General features: G+C 37.8%; 1 protein-coding gene and 1 non-coding gene across 6 annotated transcripts in view; one reads left to right on the top strand and one right to left on the bottom strand.

Annotated features, from left to right (window-relative positions):
- The window catches only part of PIGN (phosphatidylinositol glycan anchor biosynthesis class N), a 106,194-nt gene that overhangs the window by 37,355 nt on the left and 42,395 nt on the right, over positions 1–26,444 (bottom strand). For all 5 annotated transcript variants that reach the window (XM_026842983.1, XM_026842987.1, XM_026842985.1 and 2 more), the window contains exons 9-15: positions 26,188–26,228; positions 24,268–24,327; positions 23,127–23,219; positions 21,419–21,474; positions 6,350–6,428; positions 3,848–4,027; positions 495–631 (exon numbers count right to left, since the gene is read on the bottom strand). In XM_026842983.1, the coding sequence (XP_026698784.1) occupies positions 495–631; positions 3,848–4,027; positions 6,350–6,428; positions 21,419–21,474; positions 23,127–23,219; positions 24,268–24,327; positions 26,188–26,228 (646 nt within the window). The remainder of the gene's footprint in view (positions 1–494; positions 632–3,847; positions 4,028–6,349; positions 6,429–21,418; positions 21,475–23,126; positions 23,220–24,267; positions 24,328–26,187; positions 26,229–26,444) is intronic.
- LOC113477447 lies at positions 4,772–4,919 on the top strand. Its single transcript, XR_003397912.1, has one exon. It is a non-coding gene; the product is annotated as a U1 spliceosomal RNA (small nuclear RNA).

Below are 26,444 nucleotides of genomic sequence, written 5' to 3'. Positions count from 1 at the left end.
ACAAGTATTTTTGGATTTGGAGTAAAAGGAGACCTAAACAAGAGAAGTTTGCTTCAGTATCAGAGCACAATCCTCAACATGACTAGCACACATTCTCCAAAAGCAGCTGATGAGACTATTTCAAAATTACTGAAGAAAAGGAACAACCTGTTCTGTTTTACAAAAGAAGCCAGCTGCCACAGGTATTTGCTTAAGCTTTTAGCACCCATCTGTTACAGTTATGAAAGTACTAAAAATATTTTGTCTTGGAAAAACATTAATTAATTTTTGCTAATAGAAAAGATATCTTCTAGTATTGGCAGCTGTATCCATCAATTTGGAAACATATGTCAAGTCACATATAAACCAGAATCCTCTGGAATGTCTCAGGAAGTTTAATAACATTACATCTAACTTTTTCTCCCAAATTTATGGGAAAAACGTAATTGTCATCAAAAAGAAAGTACAGACCTAGTTTTATGAAACATTCTTCTCAAAATGTATTATTTACTTACTCTCGCACAACTGCATACCATACTGGTACAGGCAAGAGACAATATATGTAGTATGTCCAAGGACTTGTTTGAATCAACAGGAAAAAAGCTATTATCATTCCAACAAAGGCAAAACTGTAGAAGAGAACAGTAGATTCCTGAAAAACAAATGGTTGGACAAATGTACCTGAAGCAGCAATAAAATGTTTTAAACTACACAGTATTTTCCATTTGTTAGTTACACAGTAAAACAAATGTTATTTTAACACAGTCACTGAAGCTGCCTTGTGTCTATGTACACAGCTCTGGATGCTTTTTCCAGCCAGATGAAAAAAAAAACAGTAGGAAGCCCAATACATGCAATGTTATTTATGTTCAATGGATACTTGAAATCCATTGGAAGTCAGATATCTTAAATGTCTTGGAAAAAAAGATTCTCTTAAATGTTGATTCTGAAAACAGACTTGGAATATAACCTTTTGAGTTCAAGTTCATAGCATTACAGTCAAAATGTTTAATGAAAATTGCATTAGCACATTTCCTCCTCTTGCCTGAGACATTTGTAAGAGAACTAACTAAAATTAAAATATAAAGCATTAACTCCTGCTGGAAAAAACACAACACTTCAGGATCTAAGGGGCAGCTACTGAAGGAGGCTTGTCTTCTATAGGAGAGACAGCCTTACTCAGAGAACCTAGAATTTCAAAATACAACAGAGAACTAGTGTCACACAGCACTTGAAAGGTTCCTAGCATAGCCAGAACTGTTACTGTATTTAATCATAATCTACAACGTCAGCTTTGGGCTTTCCTTAAAAAAAAAAAAAAAATTAAGAGATTAGAACATTCTCCCTACCATGTACTCAAAGAAACACATTCTCAGACTGAGAGAGCTGTAAGGAAGAACATCAGAAAGCAAATAAATTTTTTCACTGGGTAATCTCAGACAGGTAGGCTAGTCCTTAATCATCAGATAGTAGCAATCTCTTGTTTGTGCAAAGAGGAGAATTAAAACAATCACTCTGTATCTGCCTTTTACCTGATTATTAAACTACTCTTCCTTATTTAGGGACATTCAGATATCAGAATTACTGGTAAGGGAGGATTACGTACAAGTTTTAAATAAACAATTTTATCTTTATGTATTGCAACTTGACATAGCAAAGGCAGCTTTGGTGACTGAGCAGTCTTTAATGTATTGTGTACGTAATGACTGAAGACACTGTTTTCTTCTACATGAGTGACAGTTTTTTTGAATGAGTTATGCAGACAGATACATGACTATATTAAATATGCTGAGAAGACATGCAATTAGTAGTTCACATAAACAGATTAACATTTTTCCCGGTCTCCCCACCCCTCCATAGTTGACATACAACTGTCTTGATCTAAACTGACAGCAAATGCAAGTTCTAAATGATTTTTAAAATAGAATTTCTGCTAAGATACGCCATCAAAGAAAGGAAAAAAGTCATATAGAAAGCTGGCCTAATGCAATTTTGGTTTATTAGTTTTAAATTTTACATTCGCTGACATATAGACAGAATGAATATGTATAGATATGATATGCACACAATATAATTTATCACTGAATACACACAACCAACATTTTATTCCATAGAGAGACATAAATATAGAATCCAATATAGTTGGTCATGCACTGAAAATGGAAACCAGATTTGCATTTTCTGTGGATGTTTAAAAATAGATTAGAAGGTTAGGCTTCTTGCTAGCGAAACAACACACTACTCTAGAAGAAAAAGAGTTCTTTTATATGTAGCATAACAAGTCAAAACTTTTAAAGATAATATATACAGGATATGCAGTTTCATTATTCAGAGGCTCCTTTCACATTTTATAAGGCTGTGCTTTGCAGAAGACTGTTTGTCAATGGTAGATTAGTTTCTCAGCAAAACTCTTTAAGTAGCTCCATTATTAGCTGTAAACCAAATAACTTCCATATATGAAGCATTAGCCTCACACTGTGATTCCCTAAGTATTTAGGAACAATACAAAAGGTTTCTACAGAAAAAGGCTTCTTACTAAAACTAAGGAAAGAAAAATTCTCTAGACAAAGAACTAAGAAACATAATTTTTCTTCTACCAGTGTTGCTAGCATAAAATTTGTCTTCAACAAGTAAAATCAATATCCTAAATTAAAATCTGATGTCAACAAAAAATGTGAAGTTTTTGCTTAATGTAGTTATTAATATGCCCAATACTCGGTCTATTTATTGTAATCATTTTGTTCATATCTAACATAACATGAATCTTGGATTATTTCTTCTCAGTTATTTGATGAAAGAAAACCTAAATCATGCAGTACAGCACTCGTGAATATTTTCCATTTCAATTTTGTTTGATCATTTTCATTAAAGGCCAAGACTATCTCATTTCAGTCAGTAGTAAAAACCTCAAGATAGCATGATAGGAATTTTCTCTGAGTAATATACTGAAGGCAGTAAAGATGCTAAGTGAGTGCTCATTCTCATCCACATTACCAAATGAAACAACTCCTTTTATTCTGAAACAAATTCTTGACGTTTGGGAGATTTTTTTTTCTTCTCCCCCTCAAGGCTTTAATCCTCTAGTGAAAAGCTAGGTTTTTGCCTGTTCGTATTTTTGAGGTATTTTTTCCTGATGAATGACTGAAAGTAAATTAATTTCCTAGGATTTTGTACTTTGTGAAAAATTGAACCATAATAATCTTGTCAAAAAGAGCTTCCTTCATCTTTGATGTGTTCTGCTGCAACCCTGCAAATCACAAAGAACAAGAGAGCAAAACAATCTGGGAAACCATAGTTCACCTTTCTATTAAAACAAGTTATACATTTTAAAAACTCCATGATTGGACTGCACAGCTTCCGAAAACTGATATCACATTGACAAAGAGACAGGAACAACAATTTACAAGATAATTTTTTTTGGCCTTACATTAATGAACAAAAATCAAAATGGAAGCCTGAAGTCTGTATTCTTCCAAACAAGTATTTACAACAGAATGCTGACTTTACCACAATTAATGCTGAAAATTTACTTCTGGTTAGAGACAGACCCTCTAATAGTTTTAAATCACTGTTTGCCTACACTTGCACTAGCATCTAGTAAAATGCATAGTTGCAGGAAGGAAGAAACTGAGAAAGCACAGTATTGCATACTCAGACCACGTGGTTTATATGATGCTGATCCTAATAAACAGACCAAACAGTAACACTATGCAGGATTGCAGTAGCTAGAAAAGTCCACAGCTTGCCAGTTTCCCTGTGTAGTCAAAGGAATTAGAAGGCATGCAATTTGTTCCACACAGAGAGACTGAACATATATATATAATGCTAAAAACTGATAGAAAAAAATAATTACATATTTCCAACCTACCTTATTAGCCTGGATAGTCTTGGTTAAATTGGTATAGGTCTTGATAATCACCAAAATCACATAAGCTGTCCAGCCCACAAAACTCACTGCAATACTTAGACCCAAGAATAATCTATCATAAGTATGGTAATAAGACAAGCCTTCCAAAGCAAGGTTAATCAGGGTTTTGCACAGAGATACCTAGAGGCAGACAAAACATATAAGTAACAGTTTAGAATAGTGTAGGCTCAATTCCACAAATCGATCTAACTGACAGCAACGGGAGCTCAAGCAGCTCTGCCACTCTTGGCATACGTGTCCTCTCTGCGCTTAGGTAGAGTGTTCTGGCCAGCGCCAACTGTTGGAGTACACACTGCTTTGGATTCTTGTTGGACATAAAGTCAACCATCATTTGGCTCCTTTTCCACCCCCCCTGGCCACAACAGTGGTCAGATGGTGAAAGCTACAGAGATAGCACAAGTTGAACACCAACTTCTACCAAACATGCCACTTGTTTTTCCCATGAGCATTTGACCATATATATATATATATTCCAGTATTAGTGACCCTCCAAAAAACAGTCATGTGCTTCTGAAGGCACAACATTTACATAGGAGGAGGATTATGGATGCAGCTTAGACATGGTCACTCTTCACAGCCTGAAATGCCCCCCTTCCTGGGGTCTGATGTCCTTCACTTCAATAGTACCTGATACTCCTAGCACTTTGCATTGTGACTTTACCTTAATTAATGCCGAAAATTTACTTCTGGTTAGAGATGGACCCTCTAATAGTTTTAAATCACTATGTTTGCCTAGAGGTGAATTCAGAGAGAGAACTGGAGCCCCAGTTTCATTCACAAAGCAGCTGCATGGGGCTCTCAGGATACAAATCATTTTGACAGAAGAAGGGTTGTACCCAGTCTAATCACAGGTCCCCTTACTCAGTACTTCCACTGGGGAGACACCATGATAAAGACAGTGGTTCTTCCCACCGTGAGTGTCACTCCTTACACAGAGGTGTGCTGACCCCTGGGGTTTACCAAAAGATGGGAAGCTCAGCTGTGTAATTTGTGATCACAGAAGATTCTCTGGTGATTAGAAGATCTGGAAGGAAGAGTGTAATAAGTTGAGCATATGACGATGCTTCTTTCTACGTCCAGGTATCCAATTGGGACTTAACAACAACAATCAACAGAAAAACCTATGTCAACTACTTAAGAAATCACGAGTCTGACAATGGGCAAACTCACCCAAAATCACATAATTCCTGAGGATACAATTATTAATGCACATTTGAAATACAAAGAGCTGCAGAGTTGATAAGGCAAAGAACCATCTATACTCTAGCAGCTGGTACTGACCTTTCTGCACTGCAATATAGGAAGCCGATGATAACCAGGGCCCAGGCACAAGCCCAATGCTTGAGTGATCAAAACTGAACTTGAACACCTGGGGCACTCAAGTGAACAAGGGGTAAAATTTATATATAACCAGCAACACAAACTCACAAGTTCTACTTCTGAAACATATAAAATGTCTCCTATAAGTGAATGTGTGACAGCCAAGTAGTAGTATTAGGAACCAAAAAAGAAAACCTGCTCCCACAGCAAAATAGATCCATTGATTTAAATTGAGCTATTTCCAATTTACAATGAGGTAAATAAAAAGGCACAAGGTATAAAATAGATTCAGCTGTCCTGTGCATAAAATAGTTAATTATTACCCTGAGAAACATACTAGGGAAAAAGAAGAGCTGAACCCTACCATATAATGGAACTATTCTTCTATGCATCTGGCAGGTTAATGTAATCTTACATATCCAACTTTGTCATGTACTTTTTAACACAAAAGTCAATGACCAAACTACACCCATTAAAATAAAAGACTTTATCATTTCACTCTACAAATTATTTCTGTGAATGTCAGAATGCAAGCACTGGAGAACTGCACCCCTCGAGTACCCTGTCGCACAGTGAGTGGTAGCAAACATTTAGAAAAGTAATACTGGAACTGGGAAGCACAGAATGGTTCCACATATGGCTTCTAGTCTCTGACAAACTGAAATGTGAAATTAAAAACATGAACAGCTGGTTCAGGTAAAAGAACAAAACAAAGCAGGATCCATGGTGGAGCAAGACATCATAATTCTTTTTCTCATGCAACTATCAGCCTAAGAAGTGTGAACATGAACTACATTCCTCAGTTTTTTTTCTCAGTTTACCCTTTTTTACAGTGGAAAATAAAACCACAGTGTATTAGTATACTCTGAAATGGTAACAAACAGTTTAAGAAGTATGAGAAAAAATAGAGCCAGTCAGTATTATTCATTAGAACTGACGTCAAAATGCAAAATTTTGGAGACTTACAGTGGGATTTTGTTTGTGTTAGTGAGATGTGCATTATATGGAAGGAAAAAAGTTTTATTTCCCAGTTTCATTTCAAGTTAAACAAATCTAAATATTTACATATAATAGAAATTCCTGCAAAAAGTTTCCAGAAGACATATAGCAAAATAGACTTACCGCTTCATCGTACTTCTGCTGCTGTATATATAGTCTCGCTTTTTTTAAAAAGTTGATCTGTTCAGAATCAGAAAGTGGTCTGTACAACAATATAAAGAGATATTAATGTTTCTTCACGAGCAGAGGAAGAGGCAGAAAAAATTATCTTTGTAATAAAAAAAAGTACTCTGGAATGAAACATACTAAAATATTCTGAACTTCATTAGATGTAATTAGGTAACAAACTAATCCATTCTTCTACATTTATCTTCACACTTGTGTCAACACTGCTGCTAACTTAACCCAAGATCTCTGCGTTAAGAGACTTTTATGTAGGTGTTTCCATCTAATACTGCTGGAAATTATCTCCCTTGTGCATTATTATTGACCATTGCTCTGGACAAGAAGCACTGCACATACAAGAATTAAGCAGTCTAATGGTTGTGTTATATGCCTGTCAGCACAGGAAAAATTGTTCATGTTCCACACTAATAGTAGATGATGCCTAACAATCTCCTCTCTGAAAAATAAGAGCTTGTCTCCTGCTACACAGGGAGCTGTTAGCAGATTCCCCAGAGCAGGGCATAATGCAGTTACCTGGCTACACTGAGATCAGTGATAAAAATCTCTGATTTCAATGAATTTGATCATCAACCTAAATAATTGCTACATTTTTTTCCCCTTACAGACAGTAGCAACATGGAGAAACAAGCCAGTCAACCAACCTCCACCAGATGAAGGGGGAAGGAGCCATTTTTCCTGTACCTTTTTTTTTCCAAATTAAGGATGGCAGCAGGTCAAAAGATCCTAGCCTTACCCTGGGCAAGTTATAAGCCACAACACAGTCACTGTCACTCTAGGCACCACAGGCAAACTATCATGGGTCACAAATTTCTGATAGCTAATGCACACATGCAGCAGTTTTCAGTCTCATCTTCCACAACATTGCTGTGGCACAGCATCATCTCCTCAGTATCCCCAGCACACAACAGCCTAGCCGCACACCTCCCTCCCTCGCATGTGCTCCTTCACATGCCTCATACCCAACCACTAACTCCGTGTTTCAGGCTGTGCCAAAACAGGACCAGCCCTGGGGTCTCACTCCTAGTGTTTAGATAAGCAGCAATCACCTGTGTGGTCACCCAGCTGAACCACAGGGGCAGGTCTTGATCTTTTGTAACAGCTGCACAGAAATGCTCATCCCAAACACTTGGGAACCACCTCTGTCTATAAACCATAAGCTGTTGATACATCATCAACAATACATACATATCATCTTTTGAGCCCTGAAATATATTAAAAGGATTCTGTGCCTGAGCAATCTGAATTTTTATTACTAATAACATCCTGGTATATTTTGATACCGTTTCCTTGACTTTAGAGCACAGCAGTATTGTGCAGAACACTTCTAAAACACTGCATAATAGGAGTGGTAATGTATCTCACTTTTAAGAAAAGTAAATGAAATAACTGTATTAAAAAATGTTGGACTCCTTTTAATCTAGAAAAGAATTGAATTGCCCTCTACAGCTACCTGAAAGGAGGTTGCAGAGAGCTGGGTATGAGTCTCTTTAACCAAGTAACAAGCAACAGAACATGAGGGAATGACCTCAAGTTGCACCAGGGAAGGTTTAGACTGGATATTAGGAAGCATTTCTTTCCCGGAGGGGTTGTTAGGTGTTGAAATGGGCTGCCCATTGCAGTGGTGGAGTCCCCATCCCTAAAGGTGTTTAAGAGTAGGTTTAACATAGCGCTGAGGGATCTGGTGTAGCTGGGAACTGTCAGTGTTGGGTTAATGGTTGGACTGGATGATCTTCAAGGTCTTTCCCAACCTAGATGATTCTGTGAAGGATGACATCTATAAACATATAGGAACATACAGGTCCTGTTAACTGATCACCTTAACTTTGCAGGAGAAAAGAGGATTTTAGAAAACAAGAGTTGAAAAATAGCAGAGAAAATGTTGGCTATTCCTGTACCTTAATGACACATCCCTGTGAAAGCCAGCTTTATAGCTCCACAGGCTGAAGGCTACCAGCATGCAGCCAGCAAGCGTGCACAAAAGCTGATGATGACTTGAGTTAGAATCAATTCTTCAAGTAGGCGAACCAAGTACTGCCTCAAGGAAATCTATAACCCTCAAGTTTTGTTAAGTTTTTTGGCAGGGGAAAGGTAGCAAAGCACCAAACCAAGGTGGGAGTTTTCACCATGCGTGGAGATTAATAGGAGGAAAAAAGTTATCTTAGCTTTTAGGCAAGGATTTTAAAAATATTAAGCAGCTTTATTTAGGACTTAAATATATCCAAGATGTTCTTGTGTTCACTGTCTCATTTTTACTGTTTTACACATACTATTTTCTGTGGATTTTATCCTTGTCATATTCAATGCAGATTTTTAATAAGCTAAAATTATCTTTCACTTTATATCTTCAGTCATTTAGCTATAAACCCCTTAATTATCTTTTTACTCACAATGAATCATTTTATTATTAATGAACAATAGTCTTTACCTATTCATTCTTAGATGACAGCACCTGGGATCTCTGTACATGGATGGTGTAACAGAATAAATTGGGTTTTAAAACAGTAAAGCTTCAGTAAGTCAAACGCAGAAGGTAATTATTTTGTCAAATGGGGCTACCATTAGCAGGTGCATTGTTAATTTTCAATAGCAATCATACCACATATTTTACCTTACTTCCATATGCATGCTTTTCAAGATGCTGAATTTATAATTGTCTACAGATTGTTTTTATAAAGTTTATGAATTCCACCAAAAACTAAGGACTGCTCATATATAACTGTATCAAAATGCAAGCTCTATCCTGAATGCAAGGGTTGATCGTCATCTTAAAATATTTTCTGCTTCTGTATTAAGCAAAAGCTCAAATAAGTGATCAGAGAATTTGTGCATCTCACACCAGACTAGAAAGAAGTGTTACCGAATAAACTGATTACCTCTCAGTTAAGGAACAGGTATAGTTCACCATAAGCAGTTTATCATCTGTTGAGGACCCTGATTCACTTCCTAAAGCCGACAGGATAGAAGGAAGATTTAAAAGGAGCCCCTTGCTAGATGTAGCAGAAAGCATAAAGAGACAAAGCTGAACCTTGAACAGAAGAGGAAAGTTGTCTACAGAAAGAAGCCAGGAACTTTAGAAATGGTGATTCTATAAAACCTAGAAGACTCACCAAACAACAAAGTCACAAGGAAAATTTAAATCTGAGAAGTTAAATACTGAACTATCCTTAGCACCACTTAATTTTAACTTAAATTATTTAAAAGGTTTTGAAAACAAGACAGATAGTATTAGAAAAGAATAAACTGATCAGTGTTATTTCCCTGTTTTTACTATGCAGCGTGCCAGAGGCACTATTAATGTGTCAACGTATTCTTGAGGTCACTTAATGCACACAGCCGTGCAATTAATATTAATAATAATGAAGTGAATTTAATGATCATTATTAGAAAGATACTGAACTCTGAAAGAAAACTAAGGTGTGTATGCATATGTTCTTCCTAGCTACCCATCACAAAAATCCAATTCTACCAAATTCAAGATGGAATAGTCTTGACTAGTAAAACCAAAAGTCTTTTTCCATAACACAAAAATACCTGTCCTATTAATTAACAAACACACACAAAGAGAATTCAGTCAGTGGACTCAACTCTGTTCTCCTATTCTTTTCTTGGAAGTCTTATAAAACATATGCACTATAAAGTGTACTACTATGAGGTTTAACTTAAACCCATGAACTCTGTGGTCACATACATTATAAACACACATGCATTAAGATTCCATTCTTTGGAGAAAACAATGGTGGTTCTAGAAGAGTAATTTTATTTTTCACAATGGCTAACAGATATTAACTTTCTAATTCCAGATGGAAATCACAGCTTCATCCATGAATAAACGTAATTAATTATGAAATAAAACAATTGGGGTAATCATGGAAGTGCTTATAAACTATCCCTTATGAGATGTTAGCTACCCTTGTCATAAGTATACCTGACAAAATTAATCCTTCCAACACATCATTCACACTTCATATAAGCTAAGATAATTGACAGCACTAACAAGATTGTGATGAAGTACTTTCACCACAGCAATGTCAAAGGGACATCTCTTTGGCCAATGAATCTTGTTTATCATCACACTACAGTAATTAGCATCCCCAATGGCATAGGTAGTATGATGCAGTTAAACCATGAAATAAAAATCTTGGAAGAGAAGGAGATGTTTTGCAAATACATCTGTATCCACCACTGCTAGTTTGTTAATTTTATTATGTCTGATTATTTGGGTAATGATTTTTGATCATTTTATTGTACAGTAAATTTTCTACAATTCTGCTATAAAGAGTAAACCCTTAGGTCTGTAGTAGTTTAACATTTAAAATGGTACAGATTTAATAATGAAGTCAAGGAAGCATCACAGACCTGCAGATGCAGCATATAAAAAGAAAGGCTGGGATCTTTGCTTAGCTCACTGTCAGATGAAAACAAATTTATTTCAGCTGCTTCACACACACAAATGTCACGTACGTGCTCATGTACGTCTACACTCTTCAATTACTGCATTTTCACCCCCTCCATCAGAAAAAAAAAATAAATAAATTATTACTGTGCATCCTACAACCCTTTGAGAGTGGCATTGGAGAAGACACAGCAATCCCATTTCTATGACCTATATCCATCAGCAAATCAGGAGTAGCTGCTCAGCAGACTTCAGTCTTCTAACTTTTCGGGGTGGCTGTTTTGGGGGACAGGGAGAAAAGGACCAACTCCTCCTGTTGATGGAAAACTAAAAAAGCTGGAGAATAAGGATATGCATCCCTTGAACCTCATGATAGCCCCAAGATGGAGAAGGCCATCTGAATAAAACCTGCTAGGATTTTGTATCGGTTACCTTCTCCTGAACCCCACATAAGGTAGACCTTCTCACTTGCATGGCTATGGAATTTCTAACTCCAAAATTATTAGCAGTAAAAGAGGCAGACTGCCACTGTTCAAACAACTTCAGCAACCTCTTCTGCCAAAAGGCTGAGAAATCACAGGTTCTTACCCTCTTCTCCAGAAAGATCCCTACCATCTTATTAACTTGCAACTTGAAAGAAGTCATCCACATTAACCTTATCCCTCTCACCATCAAACTCCTCCACTAGGACCATCCCACAAAGCAGCTCAGGCTTCTGCCACCCACCCCTGTCCTCCTGCCAGCTGGACACTGAAGGAGACAGGCACCAGTGCCTCCCCGCTCTCACCATGGGAGAAAATTGCCAGCAACAGAAGCAGCTGGCTATGCTCAAACTCTGTTGTCACCCATTCCTCTGTGAGAGGGCCATGCTAAGGAGGAAAGATAGCTTCCAGTTCAGCAATTCTGCAATCAGCTGAAATAGTACTTCTAGGACCCACTATTACTACTTTGATCCACATCACTGCTGCTGGCAAAATGGCATCTTGAAAGTGCAGATGTCAGACTGGTCTGGTGTTTTTGCACAGCTGCTATTCAAAAGGTATATAAGTAATGAACACTTTCTCAAAGCCTTTTTCAGAGTAGCAACAGGCTTCAAAAATAGTCGGTTTCCCATGAGAGCTACCTTCAAACATCCCCACTGTACAACAGAGATGGCACCTCAGAAAGCATCGCATGGGTAATGGGAAAATAAGAGATACAGATCTTGCATTGAACACTACTAATTTAGCAGAAACTTGATTGCATGCTTAGTGCTCCACATCAAATTCACCCCAGTTAGCAACCCATGAGTGCAGAGACAATATTAACAATCGTGCAATCACAAACTAGCCTAACTATATGGTTCTATTGTTTCTTTTCAAGGTATGGTATGCAGCCTTGCAGGAGCAGAATGAAATGCCCACTATAAAAACTTCACACTTCTCTATCAACAGCAGAGACTCATCAGAAAGAAAGCGAATGGCAAGTGATGCAAAGTCATGAGTTCATTTAGCAAAACGTGGAAAAATTGACCAAATAAATACTTCAAAAAAATCAGCCTGGTACCATGATGTTTACTTTCTGTTGAACTTGCTGTGCAGTATGGCGTACATGATGCTACTACAGGCAATGATCAGGAAAAAGATGCGTTACAGTTCTATCGACTTTACCAAATTACTTATTTACATGAATTTTACTGTCCAGAAGCTGATTTTTCCAATTTTCAAAATGTGTTCAATTCCAGTTCTTTAAATGTGCTTACTTGAAAGAATTGCTTTACTGTACCTGCCAAAGACAGACTGAAAGTACGTAGCATGAGATAGAGACAGGCCTTTGCAAATGTTTTGATTTTGATTGAAGCATGAAGCTTCAAAGAATAAACAATTTGGCAAGTAACTCTGTGATCCTTAATCTGTTTAGATGGCCTGAATTTTGACTTTTTAACTATTTTCAGGTAAGCTAATAAAACAGGCAAGTCCTATGAAACTTCAGAATCAAGATGCATGTGGTTTACAGATAAAAAAAATACAGCAATGTTATTAGCGTGCTAAAGATGTGCTGTTTTAAAGAAAAGGTACTCCACATAAATCTACACTAAAAGGTTTATTAGGGCTTCTTTAAGCTCAGGTCCCTCAATATTCCCCTCTCCTTCTTGATCTGATCTCTTTTCTCCTGCTGTCCCACTGCCAGGAGTTTGTCCTGGAGTGTCTAAATTTCAAGTAGGTTTTGGTGTTTCTGGATTTTCTGACTAATGTGTTAGATTGTAAATCAGTCAATCTAGCTTTAGGGTTGTACTTGGTTATCTTTGCAACTTTTTGTCTTTTAAGAAGCATTAAAAAGCACTGCTGCATGCATCAGGCACTCCAAAAAAAAAAAGAAAATGAGTAAGAAAGTCAAAAGGCTCTTAAGTTCTGAGGTTTTTTTGTTCCTTAATGCATAATGAAATGAAGGGAGGAGACATACTTCCACGGGCCAAAGATAGCAAAAACCATCTTTACTGACACATTGCAAAAAGCTACCAGTACATGTATGCTTTTGTATTCAGATTTACAAACATGCAAAGGAGGAGACAGTGGGACATCAGTGAAACCACAGGAAGTGGTCTGACTGCTAATGGTCTAATCCTGGACTGTCAAGTCCTAGGAATTAAAAAAGCCTTTTAATTTCCAAAAATCAGTGTTCCTGATGCAGCATATTCATATATTCAACAGCAGAGTGCCTTAGGATATTTATGCAAATCCTTTAGACAGCAGAGATGAGAGAAAAAGAATTGGGTAAGCTAACTGCCAGCTGCCAATTCACTGAACAGAGAAACAATTAAGATAACTGGGCTGCACACAGCAGATTTTGCATGCAAACGACTACGGCAAGAACTGCGGACAACCAGAGGCCAGGAGGGAAGAGGCCATGCTCTGAAGCAGTCTGAGAAACTGGAAGCAGGAATCTATAATAGCAGGGGTGTGGGCTTTCCTTGAAGAGCCAGCAGGACATGATGCAGCAGCCCTGTAAAGGGAAACTGCTCAATACGGAAGATGGAGATCCCTGAAAAAAGTAAATGCACCATTTTTAAATGTACCATTTCTATTTCAGTACTACAGGGGACACACGCTGACTCTAAATAACAACTCCCTACCTATGCTGTAAGTCAGTCCTCACCTCTGCAAAATGTGAAATGGATTCATGTCATACATTGATCTGGATCTAGATATCTTCAGTGCCGTGGATATGTAGTGTTGTGACACAGGTCCTCTTCTGCTCCACGACCCTATGTGCCAAACCTAAACTGTAGCTATCATTTCCCAACCAGCTGCATCCAGAGCAGGCAGCATCTGCTGTGTTTGGGCAGGTACTCAATAGCGATGCCCCATGGCCACCGAAACACATTTGGGCAGGCCACCTCCCATACTGATCTCGACCAGGAGACTACTGTACACCAAGAATTCAGTGATTCATGTGACCTTTAACCTGAGTAGGCCCAGGCCTGCTGCCTGTCCAGCATGGCTCCAGGCTGTGCAAATCCTTGGCCGCAGGACAAACCCAACCAGCTTGTAGCAACCAAGAAGCCTCCATGCTGCTCCCACTCTGCACCAATTACACTGCCTGCCTGCTCTCATATTTACCTAGAAGTGCAGTGAAAAGTTCTCATGTGAACCTCCATTCTGTTTGACAGTAGACTAGAGTTGATTACTCACAAGAAAAAAAAATAATAGCTTGAATGACCAAAAAGAAGGAATCCCTCCACAGACAGTATCTATGTAGCACCATGCGAAAACCCGTCCAGGCTCCATCTGATGCTGCACAAATGAGGGGTATCCCACATCTGAAAGGATGTATGATCTACTTGCTATCTGTATTCTTCTTTTGATATCAGGCCTTTCTGATTGAGATCCAGAAAGAGCCCTGAACTGTCTCTCTTACCTCACACCCTGGTGCAGAACATCCTCTGTCCATCCCATCGCACCACCTGCCTGTACACCCTCCCTCACCCTCTCTGCCTGACGCATAACAAGTTCCAAGAAAAGGCCAAAAGGATTTATAAAAGGAAACAGAGAAATACACACAAATCTTGTGATAGTTTATCTTATACGTTAGCCTCTCAGCTCCTTCTAAAGACCTTACCTACTTCCTACTTGATAGTAAATCCAATTACGCGTCGTCCTCCTATGCAGAAGCCACTGCCAGTAACCTTTTCATGTACAAACTAAAAAAGCTCCTGAGTGCACTGCTGAAGCCTGAAACCAGCAGGACGCCTGCTTTCTAAGAGGATTGCATCCTCCCCGAGTAGCATTTAACAGAGTGCTTCAGACACAGCCCATTCAGTGAAAGAGAAGCTGACATTTCTGCCAGAGAAAACACATTTTATAGCACAGGCATTGATCTCTCCTGAAAGAGATGATACATCTACTATACAATCAGGTTTTGGTTTTGTTTTTTGTTTTTGTTTTGTTTTTTTTTTTGTGTTTGGTTTTTTTTTTTTTTTTTTTTTTTTTTTTTTTTTTTTTTTTTTTTTTTTTTTTAACAAGATAATACAAAACCACTATTTCAATTTGAGCACTTTTGTCTCTAAAACACTGCATTTGTATTTTTTGTTCCAATATATATACACAGGTTCTGAAAGCCACAGGGGCAAGGCCTGCCAGTCTCCCTCCCTAACACCAACAGGCTAAAGATGTCCATACGGGCCTACATGACCAGCTGCCCCAGAAGCAGGCTGATGCCTAGATTCCCACCTGGTAACACAGCAGGGACAAAATAGGGAACGGAAAAAAATGGCTATCTTTTCAGGGTTCGCTACAAGTTGACAGAAGGTGCAGTGCTGTCCCTCACTCTTGGCCACAGGATAAAGGGCCTGAAATATCTTCTCTGATAAATCAGTGCCCTCTGCTAAATCAAGGTTCCTCTGAAAACCAAAGTATTCAGACAAATGAACAGGGAGAGTAATCACTGTTAGAAATACCCTTCCCTACTGCAATAGCTTCACCCCTTCCTCCTGACATTCAATCCTTTATGTTTCCTTCTGTAATGCATTATCACATGTATCACAAATATTTCACATACTAACATTTACTTAAATGAATGACATTTAAACAAAACAAGAACAAGATGCTTCAAAGGATGTACTGTGTTTACTGACATCTTATGGGACCCTGTCCCACTTAATGGTGAAGGAGCAATCACTTATTTCACTTTGCTCCAAATGTCAATTATGTGGAAATACCTATTATTTAAGTTTTGAAAAGCCATCAGACAGAGGGAACAATGTAGTGCTGCATCTCCAGTCATCGGAGAAAGGAAGAAAGGAGAGGTATTTGGGCATATGACATTTTTTTGAAGTTGCTGTACATCTTCAAAGACACTCTACACTACAAAAGAAATATTTTCTTTTCTATCACCATGACAAATACATGATGCACAATTAGGTGGAAAGACTCAGTCAACAGGATTGATACTTCCTTGCATCAAATCCATGCAAATGTTTAAGGGAGTTATATCTCAGTTCATACTGGAGTGTAGAGAAAAGGGAAAGAATTACATTTTCACAGGGAAAGTGAGGGAGAGGCACATTTTTAAATAGTCATACACTGCACATGAAAAATGCAGTGATTTTCTGTATAACCATGCAAGTTATAACCTGACTATACACAAAAAAGTATGTATTTGGGATGATTAAAATGTAGTATTCAAACAATTAAGTGACTTTAAAAATGCAGCATTAAGATGGTATGGGATTTTTTCATATATGAGAGGATACAAACTTGGCTTTAAGCTACTTAAGCTGTTTCCCGTTAAAAAAACCCATATAGATAAAACTGCTCAAGACATTCAACAAAAAGGCACAGCTAGGGGAAAACACGCACTAATTATAATTCAGCTGCTCATCTCTTGCTTTTGTATATGGTTCTTAAACTACTGCTCCTGCCATCTTACTGTGAGGCACCAGATCCTGAACAGCTGGAAGCAGTCTTCCCTGAAAGCACTGTATACACCAGGCATACACAAAAAGCGCTCCTCTGCTTTTCTGTAATTTAATATCTTGAACCTCTAAGTACCTGTTGGGATAATCAAATTGCATTAATTGGTTAAGAGCATTTTCGTGCAACAACTGATGTCCCATTTACTCACCTCACTACAGTGGTCCTCCTGCTACTCCCTGTAGGATTACTTTCACAGCCCAGAGATGCCAGCTTTAGGAATGCTCTTCCAACAGTAGCATCTGGCCCCTTGGCAAACTCCCTTCGAACTGTGCCAGCTCTGTAGTTGCCTTAACGTACATCAAATGGTCAGAAAGCTAATAAGATAGCTCACTACTCTGGTGTCCTGGTTCAGCCAGGATAGGGCTAAGTTTCCCCAGCAGTGGGGAGGGAGCTCCAGCCAGGTTATTTGATACCATGCTGACGTCAGGTCCAGGCAGTTTCTGGGATTGCTTTTGTCCCTGACAGTACTGCTGTATCCTTGTGGTATATCTCTGTATATCTCTTGTCCTGTTCATTGTTATTACTGCTTATTGTTATTGCTATCGCTATCATTGTTGTTCAGCTTATTATTTGTAACACTGCTGTATTATATTTTTCCTTATCTCAACCCTGGGGTTTGTATCTCACTCCCTGCCCAGTCCGGTCCGAGGGTGGGTGAGGACAACAGCAACGTGGTCTTGGGTCCCGGCAGGGCCTAAACCACCACACATGGACATCTGTCAGCAATCTTTAGATTTGTCCTCCCTCACTCTTTCTTCAAAGCATCTGGCATCGTGGTACCTGCCTTTCTTACACATAAAGGTCAAAGCATTGTACTTGTGTCTCAGAATCATGGTAAGAAAACACTCTGATTTTGGTGAGCAAATAATTTTTGAAAAGTCTTTCATAGATGGGAAAAAAAGGTAGGGCGTGGAAGGAAGTGGGAAGGAAACTCATTTCAGACAATGAATCCCTCCAGGTACCCCCCCTGGAATTGCAGATAAGTATTCTAAAAAATTATTCAATATCAGCCTTACAGGTAACTTGCATACAAGCAAGGGATACTCTTCTGCTCTTGCATATTCATTTCCCTGGGCACAGGCTGTGCACCTTGCCTGACAGAGTCAGCAGAGCTCTTGCAGCTGAGCTCTTTCTGAAAAGCATTCCCAACAGTTTCACAGGGAGCATCAAGACACGCTTTTACACGGATTTGTTCCTTGATGAAGGTACTTTGACAAAATGAAAATGGTATTACTGGCAGCCAGACACAGCCTTACTAATAGATACAGCTACCCACATTCTAACCTGCCTCAGATCTGGTCAGGTAGACACTATTGAAGTTTCCATCACAGAACACAATGATGAGCTCCATCCCCCTCATCACTATACACTTGACAAGTGGATTTCAGAGAGAGATGCAATTTAGATCCAAGTAGGAAAGGGCACATTTCTAACGGCCTCTATCATTCCTTGCCTATTGTGCCAGCCACACTTCTACTAGGGATGAAATTCCCTGTGGAAATCAGAAGCCTTGCATCAATGAAATAAACTTTACTGTTGCCAATGTTGTATAAATAATGAATAAGAATAGGTTTGTAATATATATATATATATATATATACAAACTAGCTTAATGCTTTTGGTGCAATACACTCAACATACCACTAAACGGTAGGTTTTAAGTCATTGTATCTGAAAGTCATGAACAGTTTCCTAGTCAGTAAATGTTTGAAAATCAAGCTCAGAAATAGGATTTTCCCCACAAGACATTAAACCAAACTTTTAAATGATATTTCTGGCTGATAAATTAAGCTGAGGTTAAGGTGTAGTTTCTGCAGAACACAATATTTGTGAATATATTCCCCTCTCTCCCAGATAAATACATCTTCAGTAGTAATTGTATCAACTCTGAAACCAGAATGTCTCAATCTGAAATTTTAGATTCAGATTTCTTCCGTAACTCATAGCTATCTTTCTGTTACACAGACTTTATTCAACTGCATCATTTCATTTAAGCAGTTTAAGAAAGGCAATTCTTAGAGATATCTTTGTTCATTTTCAGATTATCAGGATGCTGAAATATACAAAAAATCTGTAATATTCCAGAAAAGAATATTTACATTTCAATTTCTACATAAATTGGACAGTCACAAAGGAATTCAGACATGAATTAATCTCCAATAAACAAGGAAGGAAATAAAGCATTATGCTGGAGCACATACTTTCTGAGCTTCAAGTTACAGATTTCAGGCACCAGAAGGATTAAAAAAAGGATATAACTCCTTTGTTCAACAATTCAACTCAGTGAACAGTGGTGGAATAAGCTATTCTTGTCTTAAAGGACAGCAGTGCCTAGCAGAAACACAGCACAGAACCATGCTCAGCTGCAGCAGTGGACAATGCTAACCATAGATCGACACAAATTAGTGGTCAAACCTTCCATTGAACCTGGTCTGACAAGTCCAAATAGTATTCAGCTGTGCAGAAATGGAACTGCCATACCATTACCAATTGCTCTGATATGTAGCACAGTATACCAAGAGATCTCTTGCTTCAGATACATGAGTAAGCTATCCCCAACTTTGCCTTTTTAACTTCTCTTGAAAAAGGTAGAATAACTGGACCCTTCCATACCCTCTTATCTACCACCAAAAAGCCAGTGCCACAAAGTCAGCAGAAGGGGGTACATGCCTTTCCCTCAGTATCTCACTCTGATTCAAGATAAATGTGTTTGAAGAACTGATGAGGACTGCCTTACACTAATGCATCAGATTGTGACCTGCAGCTAAAGCTCAGGCTTGTGTCCACTGCTCACACACAGTCAGTCACCTTCTCATGACGGAGGGGACAGATCTGTAGACAGGTCATGTCTAAAACTACTTCAGGTTTTCCTTCAGTTTCTGCAAGCTGGAGCACTAGGAAGTTACTCGTCTGCCTAAAAATAAACTGGTATTCAAACACTTCATCCCAACTATTAGTAACTGGCTGGACAAGGCCCCTTGGTAGTTCCCTAGACATGGGCCAAGTTTTGAAGGTCAAGGAGAATGGTGAAGACTAGAACCTGGCCAAACTCCTCCAGCACACTGTGGATGAGTATTTGCATTAATGTGTGACCATCTGTGGTATGAGTCTTTTGCTTTTTGACTAGAGTAAAGATAAATAATATAATCTTGAGGAACCAGTGAAAGTCTCTACCCAGACAACTTGCAAGCATAGGCACATTTTGTAAGGTAATTTACACAACCAAGGAATTCTTTTGGTCTCATACAAAAACCTTTCCTGGAAAGGCCATTAACCCAAATTCTGATTCAGAAAAGTTTTAAGAATACCTAAAGAAAATAAATTTATATTTGCATTGGACCATACCAAAGTAGCACCATGTTCATACCAAGTTTTAGTCATATTTTCAAAGTGATGTCTGAGGCATTTCCACTTGAAACAATCCAACATATAAAAAAAAGAAAGACACTGGTCCATAAGACAATCAATAACACCTAGTTCCTTTAAAGATAAATTTAGCATTAAGGAAAACACATCCTGCTTTACAGAATCAGTCTTATTTCTTGGGGAAAAGTAAAATTTAAACAAGAGCTGTGAAATCAGACTAAAAGCGTTCTCCACAGGATTGAAGAAGACTGACCATCCTTTCCACATGGCATTTTTGTTCCATACAGACCAGTAAATTCTTTGATAATGCACCTGCCATTCTTAATCAGAATTTGATCTAAAACATTCATTATGTACCCAAGATTGACTTGACTCATGTCTCAGAGACTGTCTTGAACCTTTCCCTTTGAAGAAGCTAGTGGTATAAAATAACACGGTAAATCTGTTCAGAAAGACAGCAATCTTACTTAACGATTAAACGTACTTCACAGGAAGAGATTCAAGTACTTTTTACCGCTCCTATGATTTAAAGATCTTAATTAACATCAGTTTTATTTCCCAAAGGAAAACAGCTGCTCCTGGTGACAAAACGTTTTTGGAGCTCTCCACAAACTGAAAGCTGAACTGAACAGTATCACATGCACCCATAGCAAAGCTTTCAGAAACCTTTCACGAGGGAAAGAAAAAGGAAAAAGCAGCTTTAACTGGATAAGACTGAAGGGTGAACGGGTCAGTAACTGCTCTATACAGTAGAACACAGAGCTTGCAGATACACAAATCACTACAGGGACTCCTTCAGAGCCCTGGAAACACTAACACTAGGCAGCACAAATTCTAAAGATTTTGAGCTTCTCTCCTGGATGCAAGGTGTTTCGTTGCATTAGAATTTAAATCACAGAAGAAATAATTCTTAGTTCAACTTTTATATACATATAAACAAGAACAGATTGTATTTCCTGACCTTATATGGACTTACATCTCCCAAGTAATGCTAAAAGAATGTGAAAATTACCATGTAGTCTATATAGAACTCTATTGCCAAAAAATTTAACCAAATAATCCTTAACATAAAACTAAATGTATGGAACAGATTTAAAAAAAAAAAATCTACTTCTAACCAGAATTTTTAAATAGAATTGCTTAGAGTTCTAGTGCAAAGTTTCATAGTCAGATAAACACTATCATTTAAAAAAAAGACCAAGACTGAATTTCTGCTCTTGCATTTCACTGACACATGAAAGGGATAAGAGAAACAATCAGATAAAAATATATATAGCTTTTACAGACACTTACTTGAATGGTGTGAACAGAAATGAAAGTGTAGTTTCCTTTTTATGACTCATCTTAACCTGTAATGATTTAAAAAAATCATTAAACCATTATATGCAAGTTGCAACAAGACTAAAAATTGTATCAGGAATTAAACTAAAAATCACAGAACAGTTCTAAGACTTTGGAAAAGGAATGAAATCACACTGTCAATATACTGTCCAAAAACCTGGGTGTTATACTCCCATATGTGTAACTCCTTTGAATTCCTAGAAACCCATACCTGCTCTAAAGTAGGTAAAACAAACCACTACCCAGCCAGTGATTTTCACAGAAGGACTTCTACAATTTGCAGGATGAAGGGAAGATACAGCTAGAAGTGTTACCAGACTTCAGTGACAATTCTTCTGGATGAAACTGGTACTATTTATGCCAGACGGGAACTAGTACACTGCAGCAACACTGCCCAGGCAATGTTGTTAGATCAATTAACCTGCACATGTGTAAAAATAGGTTTTGATGCAGACACTTGCCCAAGGCCCTTCAGAACATCTTAAAGGTCACCTGCAGCAGCCTGACTCAAACGTGACTGTCAGCATAAAGTGCAGACAGGAACTTTCTAAGTGTACTGCTCCCAAAATCTGACAGCTTGAAGTAGCAACCTGCGTGTCTCATCCTAGCCATCCAAGGCAACATCCTCTCCAGGGAGTACAAACTGTGGTCGAGTCAGTCCATCAGAGGAAAAGTAAAAAACCACTTGGCATGTCTAAGCCAATGTGCTACTTCTGCTTCAGCAGAGAAATGCAAAGGAAATTCACACACAATCCCTCCAAAACAATGTTACAAACAAGCCAGGCAACAAGAAAACAGATAATTTAGCACTAGAGGATGACAAAATAAAAATAAACACAAAGAAAAGTAGGACCAGAGCTTTTTAAAATAATGCCTAAGACACCAATTTAACTGAGCTACATGCTTAATTCTTAGTGCACAGGTCCTCCAACTGTGGAGGTTATACCAGCATGCTTCAACTTCACAGCTAGCCAGCCAGTCACTTCCCCTGATACATGACAGCTTTCCACCACACATTTGGAAGTGACTCTGCTGCTGACACTGACAACCTGGGATTTTTGCTTTTGGGTCTGTTTCTTATTCCATAGTTGAAAAGCATCTAGTGAAACATAACTCTTCTGTTGGGACCACATATGTGTTCTCATAATATGATAATATCTGATATTAGATGAATCAAGACAGAGAAACCAGAGATGAACACTTGCAGAGCAAAACCACAGATATGACAGCATTAGCTAAAAGTTAATTAGGCTACTAATTTCATTTCTTTAATGGACATGTGCCTGTTACCTTTTTGATCTGTTTGTGTACCGATCCTGACTTAGAGCCTTGTCTCCCAGCCCCTGTTGCAAAGGCAAGATTTCCCATTCTGGGTATCAGAACTCAGATTCTACCTGCATAGTGCAAGTAGGTTTACATTAATATTGATAAACATCAAAAGAATAAAGAAAAAAGTTACGCGTTCTCCTTATAAAAAAGGTGTTTATTAAAGTCTTTCAAATTCCTTCAGCTCACAATCAACATTGCCCAATATGTGCATTCATTTTAGTCCTTTGAATTACAGCATGCTATATACAGCACATGTCCTATTATAATTATTTCACACATAGCAACAACTATTATTCAAAGAAATACCTTTCTTTACCATATGTTTAGTTACCTTAAATTGCTCAAGAATCTGAACAGCATTGGTAAACATGCTCTCAGCTTTGAAATGAGCACTGTTGTTCAGATATTCCAGAGGCAGAGTTCCCTGAGGAAGAAAAATACATATATACATTAAACAAATTAAACAGAGAAACAGGAATTTTTCTAACTGAATCGCAGGCCAAATAAGCAGTAAGAATACTTCAAATTACTGCTGAAATAACTACTGTAACTCCTCTGAAAATACTCTTTGCACATAACTTCTCAACATCACATGGACTGTTTATAATATCCCAGCTCCTACAGGAATGCAAAAAAGGTAAATAACAAAAGTTGTTATTGAACTATATACTAATACAACCTCAACCACTAACCAGAAGTCATTTTGAAATACCTAAAAGTCTTCCATCCAAAGCCTTACCTGGGCCTGACTTACCCAGTACCAAAGTTCCCATGCCACCCTATGTTGGGCAGCTTTAGCAATGAGTGCAGGACACAGGTACAGAATTTGGAGCAGAGTCTCCAAAAGAAATATTTTGAAAAAATGTGCTGTAAATAGGTGCTTTAAATGTGAAATAAGCAGCATGAATGCACACTAATGTAATGCTAATTGTCAATTAGACATTTATGAGAGAACCTTTGGACTATGTAATAGTATATGAAAGAAATTCAAAGAAAAAGCCATCTCACAGTGAGGGCACTCACTGTTCACTAAATTAGAGCAAAAGATACCATCTGAAGAAAGTACATTAGCTAAAACAAGAAATAATTAAACATTAAATTTCAGGAAGCAGCTTGTTTACAATCTCAGCTTTCATGAACAAAATCAAGTGTTATGCAAACCATATTGCATTTTTACCATTCCTAAAAAAAGTAACAAAAAACTTTCATGTAGCTCAAGAGTATAAAGATTATAAAAGGATCGGCCGCCTTTCCAATTGAAAGCACTATTCAATGTATAAAAAGATTGAGTTTATACTCTAAACTGAAGACACATACACATAATGCTAAAACTACAAGCAGTCTTCATAACCTATAGCACTTTCCCAAAACTATAATCTTTCCCTTCAAATGCCTCAAAGTCTTGTCCCCAACATCTCTTCCTCTATGGTGAGTAGAGTTCTACAATATGGAAAGACATTTGTAGTTCTTACCACAGAATTTAGGGGAAAAGGTACACCAATAAGGGAAGCCATCAGTGGTGCTATATCAGCCTGTGGAAACAGAAGCATTCCCATTTTAATATAACTCTGGCCTCTAGAGCTAATAAATTCAGTTTAATTTTAATGTATCTGCATTTGCAAAGGTAAATGGTACGATACTGTGAAGCTATAACATACAACTCTCCTTTATAATATGTTTTTTTTTTAGTTTCCATTCATGGCATGATAAGATTCAAAATGTGAAGCTCTGCTACTGATAAAGCTTAAAAAATACATTTAGTTAAAAAAGCAAATATAAACCTCCACAGTATTTATTCACAGGAACTCAGTACCTCTTTCACTGCACTCAAGAGTGGCATACCACTTTTTATGACTATACCACAGGAAGAACTAATTTCATATTTAAAGTTTTAAGCAGTACATTGAGTATACAGCTCTTCACAGTACTCCTTATCCCATGTTTCCACAGTGCCAGTTGCTCACCTTCTCCCATTCAGAGGAACATTCTGCACTTTTATTTGTGTCCAGTCAGCCCTCAAGGTGACCTTTCAATCTACACCTACTTGCGATGATAAACATTGCCTCTCATTAGGTTTATATTTTCCTTTAATATAAAACTATGCATCAAAATTCTTTGTTTCTCCAGCATAAATCTGAAGAAACTACATTGAAACCAGAGGCACTGCTCCAGCCTCAGACCTGAAGCAGACTCCAAATCATTATTTGCAGAGGATAATATACATGTAGTGTTAAAGCAAACAGAAGTCTAGTTTGTTATTTTTACCTCCCACATGTACAACAGGACAAAAGCTCTGTCTTTGGGGACTCCATTACCCAGAACAAAGCAACATAGAGACTCTTCTATACAGTCTCAAAATAACATTCCTGTAACTCCTGCCAACCTTGAGAGAAAAACTGATCTCTAATTTTGTACCAAGGCTTTGCTGAATGCAGTTGATCAAGAATATTCCCAACTTCAACCTTCTAGCATGAGTTTATTTCCCTTATATGAGCAGGTTTGGAGTCTGTTATTCATATATTGGGTTTCATAGGATAATAGGAAGTAAGAAGCAAACAAGCTTCAGGTGCACATATGTACACGTCTTATCATCATGATTTAAAAAACTTTGGCTGATTTAGCATCAAGACTTAAATCATCCACATTTTCTTCTTCCCTTACAGCACAAATTGTCTAAATTGCTAAGTGTCTAGGCCATAATCACAGACCTTGTTGAAAAAAAAACAGAGTTTAACACTATAGCAAGAATTGGTTTTGATTCAGTAATGACAGTATCTTCTGAAAAAAGTGTCAGAATAGAGACTTTGAAATAGATATCTCTGAAAAAACTAAACTCAACATACACTTCTAAAGCGTAGCAAAAAGCATACAGCAGATGCTCACAGACTTAGAAAACATGGTCATCAGACCATGCCTTCTTTGTGTTTTGCTGGGCACCTTCATAGGAGATACCAAGGAGGTGTAAACTCAGCTCCAGAACATTTTCAAAGCAGAAAGTAAAGGGAAAGCATCACAAGTTAGTTCTAAAGGTCTGCAAAACCAAATCCCACTCTGAAAACATATGAGATGCTATTCAAGTTACTTTTGGGTACCTGGCATATTGTACTGTATTCTTTCTACAATGGCATATGATTACTTAACTAAAAATGGTGTGATAATGCATCTTCAGGAATTGTACGCAGCTGCCACATGTTAAAAACTAATTTAAACCTTTTTGTATTATGTTCAGTATAGGTGCAGTTCCTGCAACTCAAACTTCTGAGTAATACACTGCAGGGAAATGCTACGTCAGTGTGATCATTCATTCAAATTCAATAAATTATTTTAAATCACACAAACCTCATAATTTAAGGTGAAAATTTATGTGCTATTAAATTAGGTATATTTGATACCTGATTGACATCCAGCCTCTTCAAGTTCTCCAGTTTCCATTCTGCAAGAAAAAACAGAACACATGAACAGCTAATCTACGCAGATCTGAAAGGGATAATTCAGTTGACATTTAATGTCTTGTTGCCATTTTCTGTAAAGTATTGTTACTAAAGAAAATTATGATTTGGTTTTAGGATGCTAGCTCAAGAGGGCTTACAGATGGAACTCAACATGCAATACCAAGAAAATGCATTTATTTCAGCTCACATTTTCTTTT

Source organism: Athene cunicularia, assembly GCF_003259725.1.
Source record: "Athene cunicularia isolate RWA chromosome 2 unlocalized genomic scaffold, athCun1 chr2_part1, whole genome shotgun sequence".
Taxonomy (NCBI): Eukaryota; Metazoa; Chordata; class Aves; order Strigiformes; family Strigidae; genus Athene; species Athene cunicularia.
The sequence above is the reverse complement of the archived record's forward strand: the minus strand, read 5'-3'. Positions and strand labels throughout refer to the sequence as shown.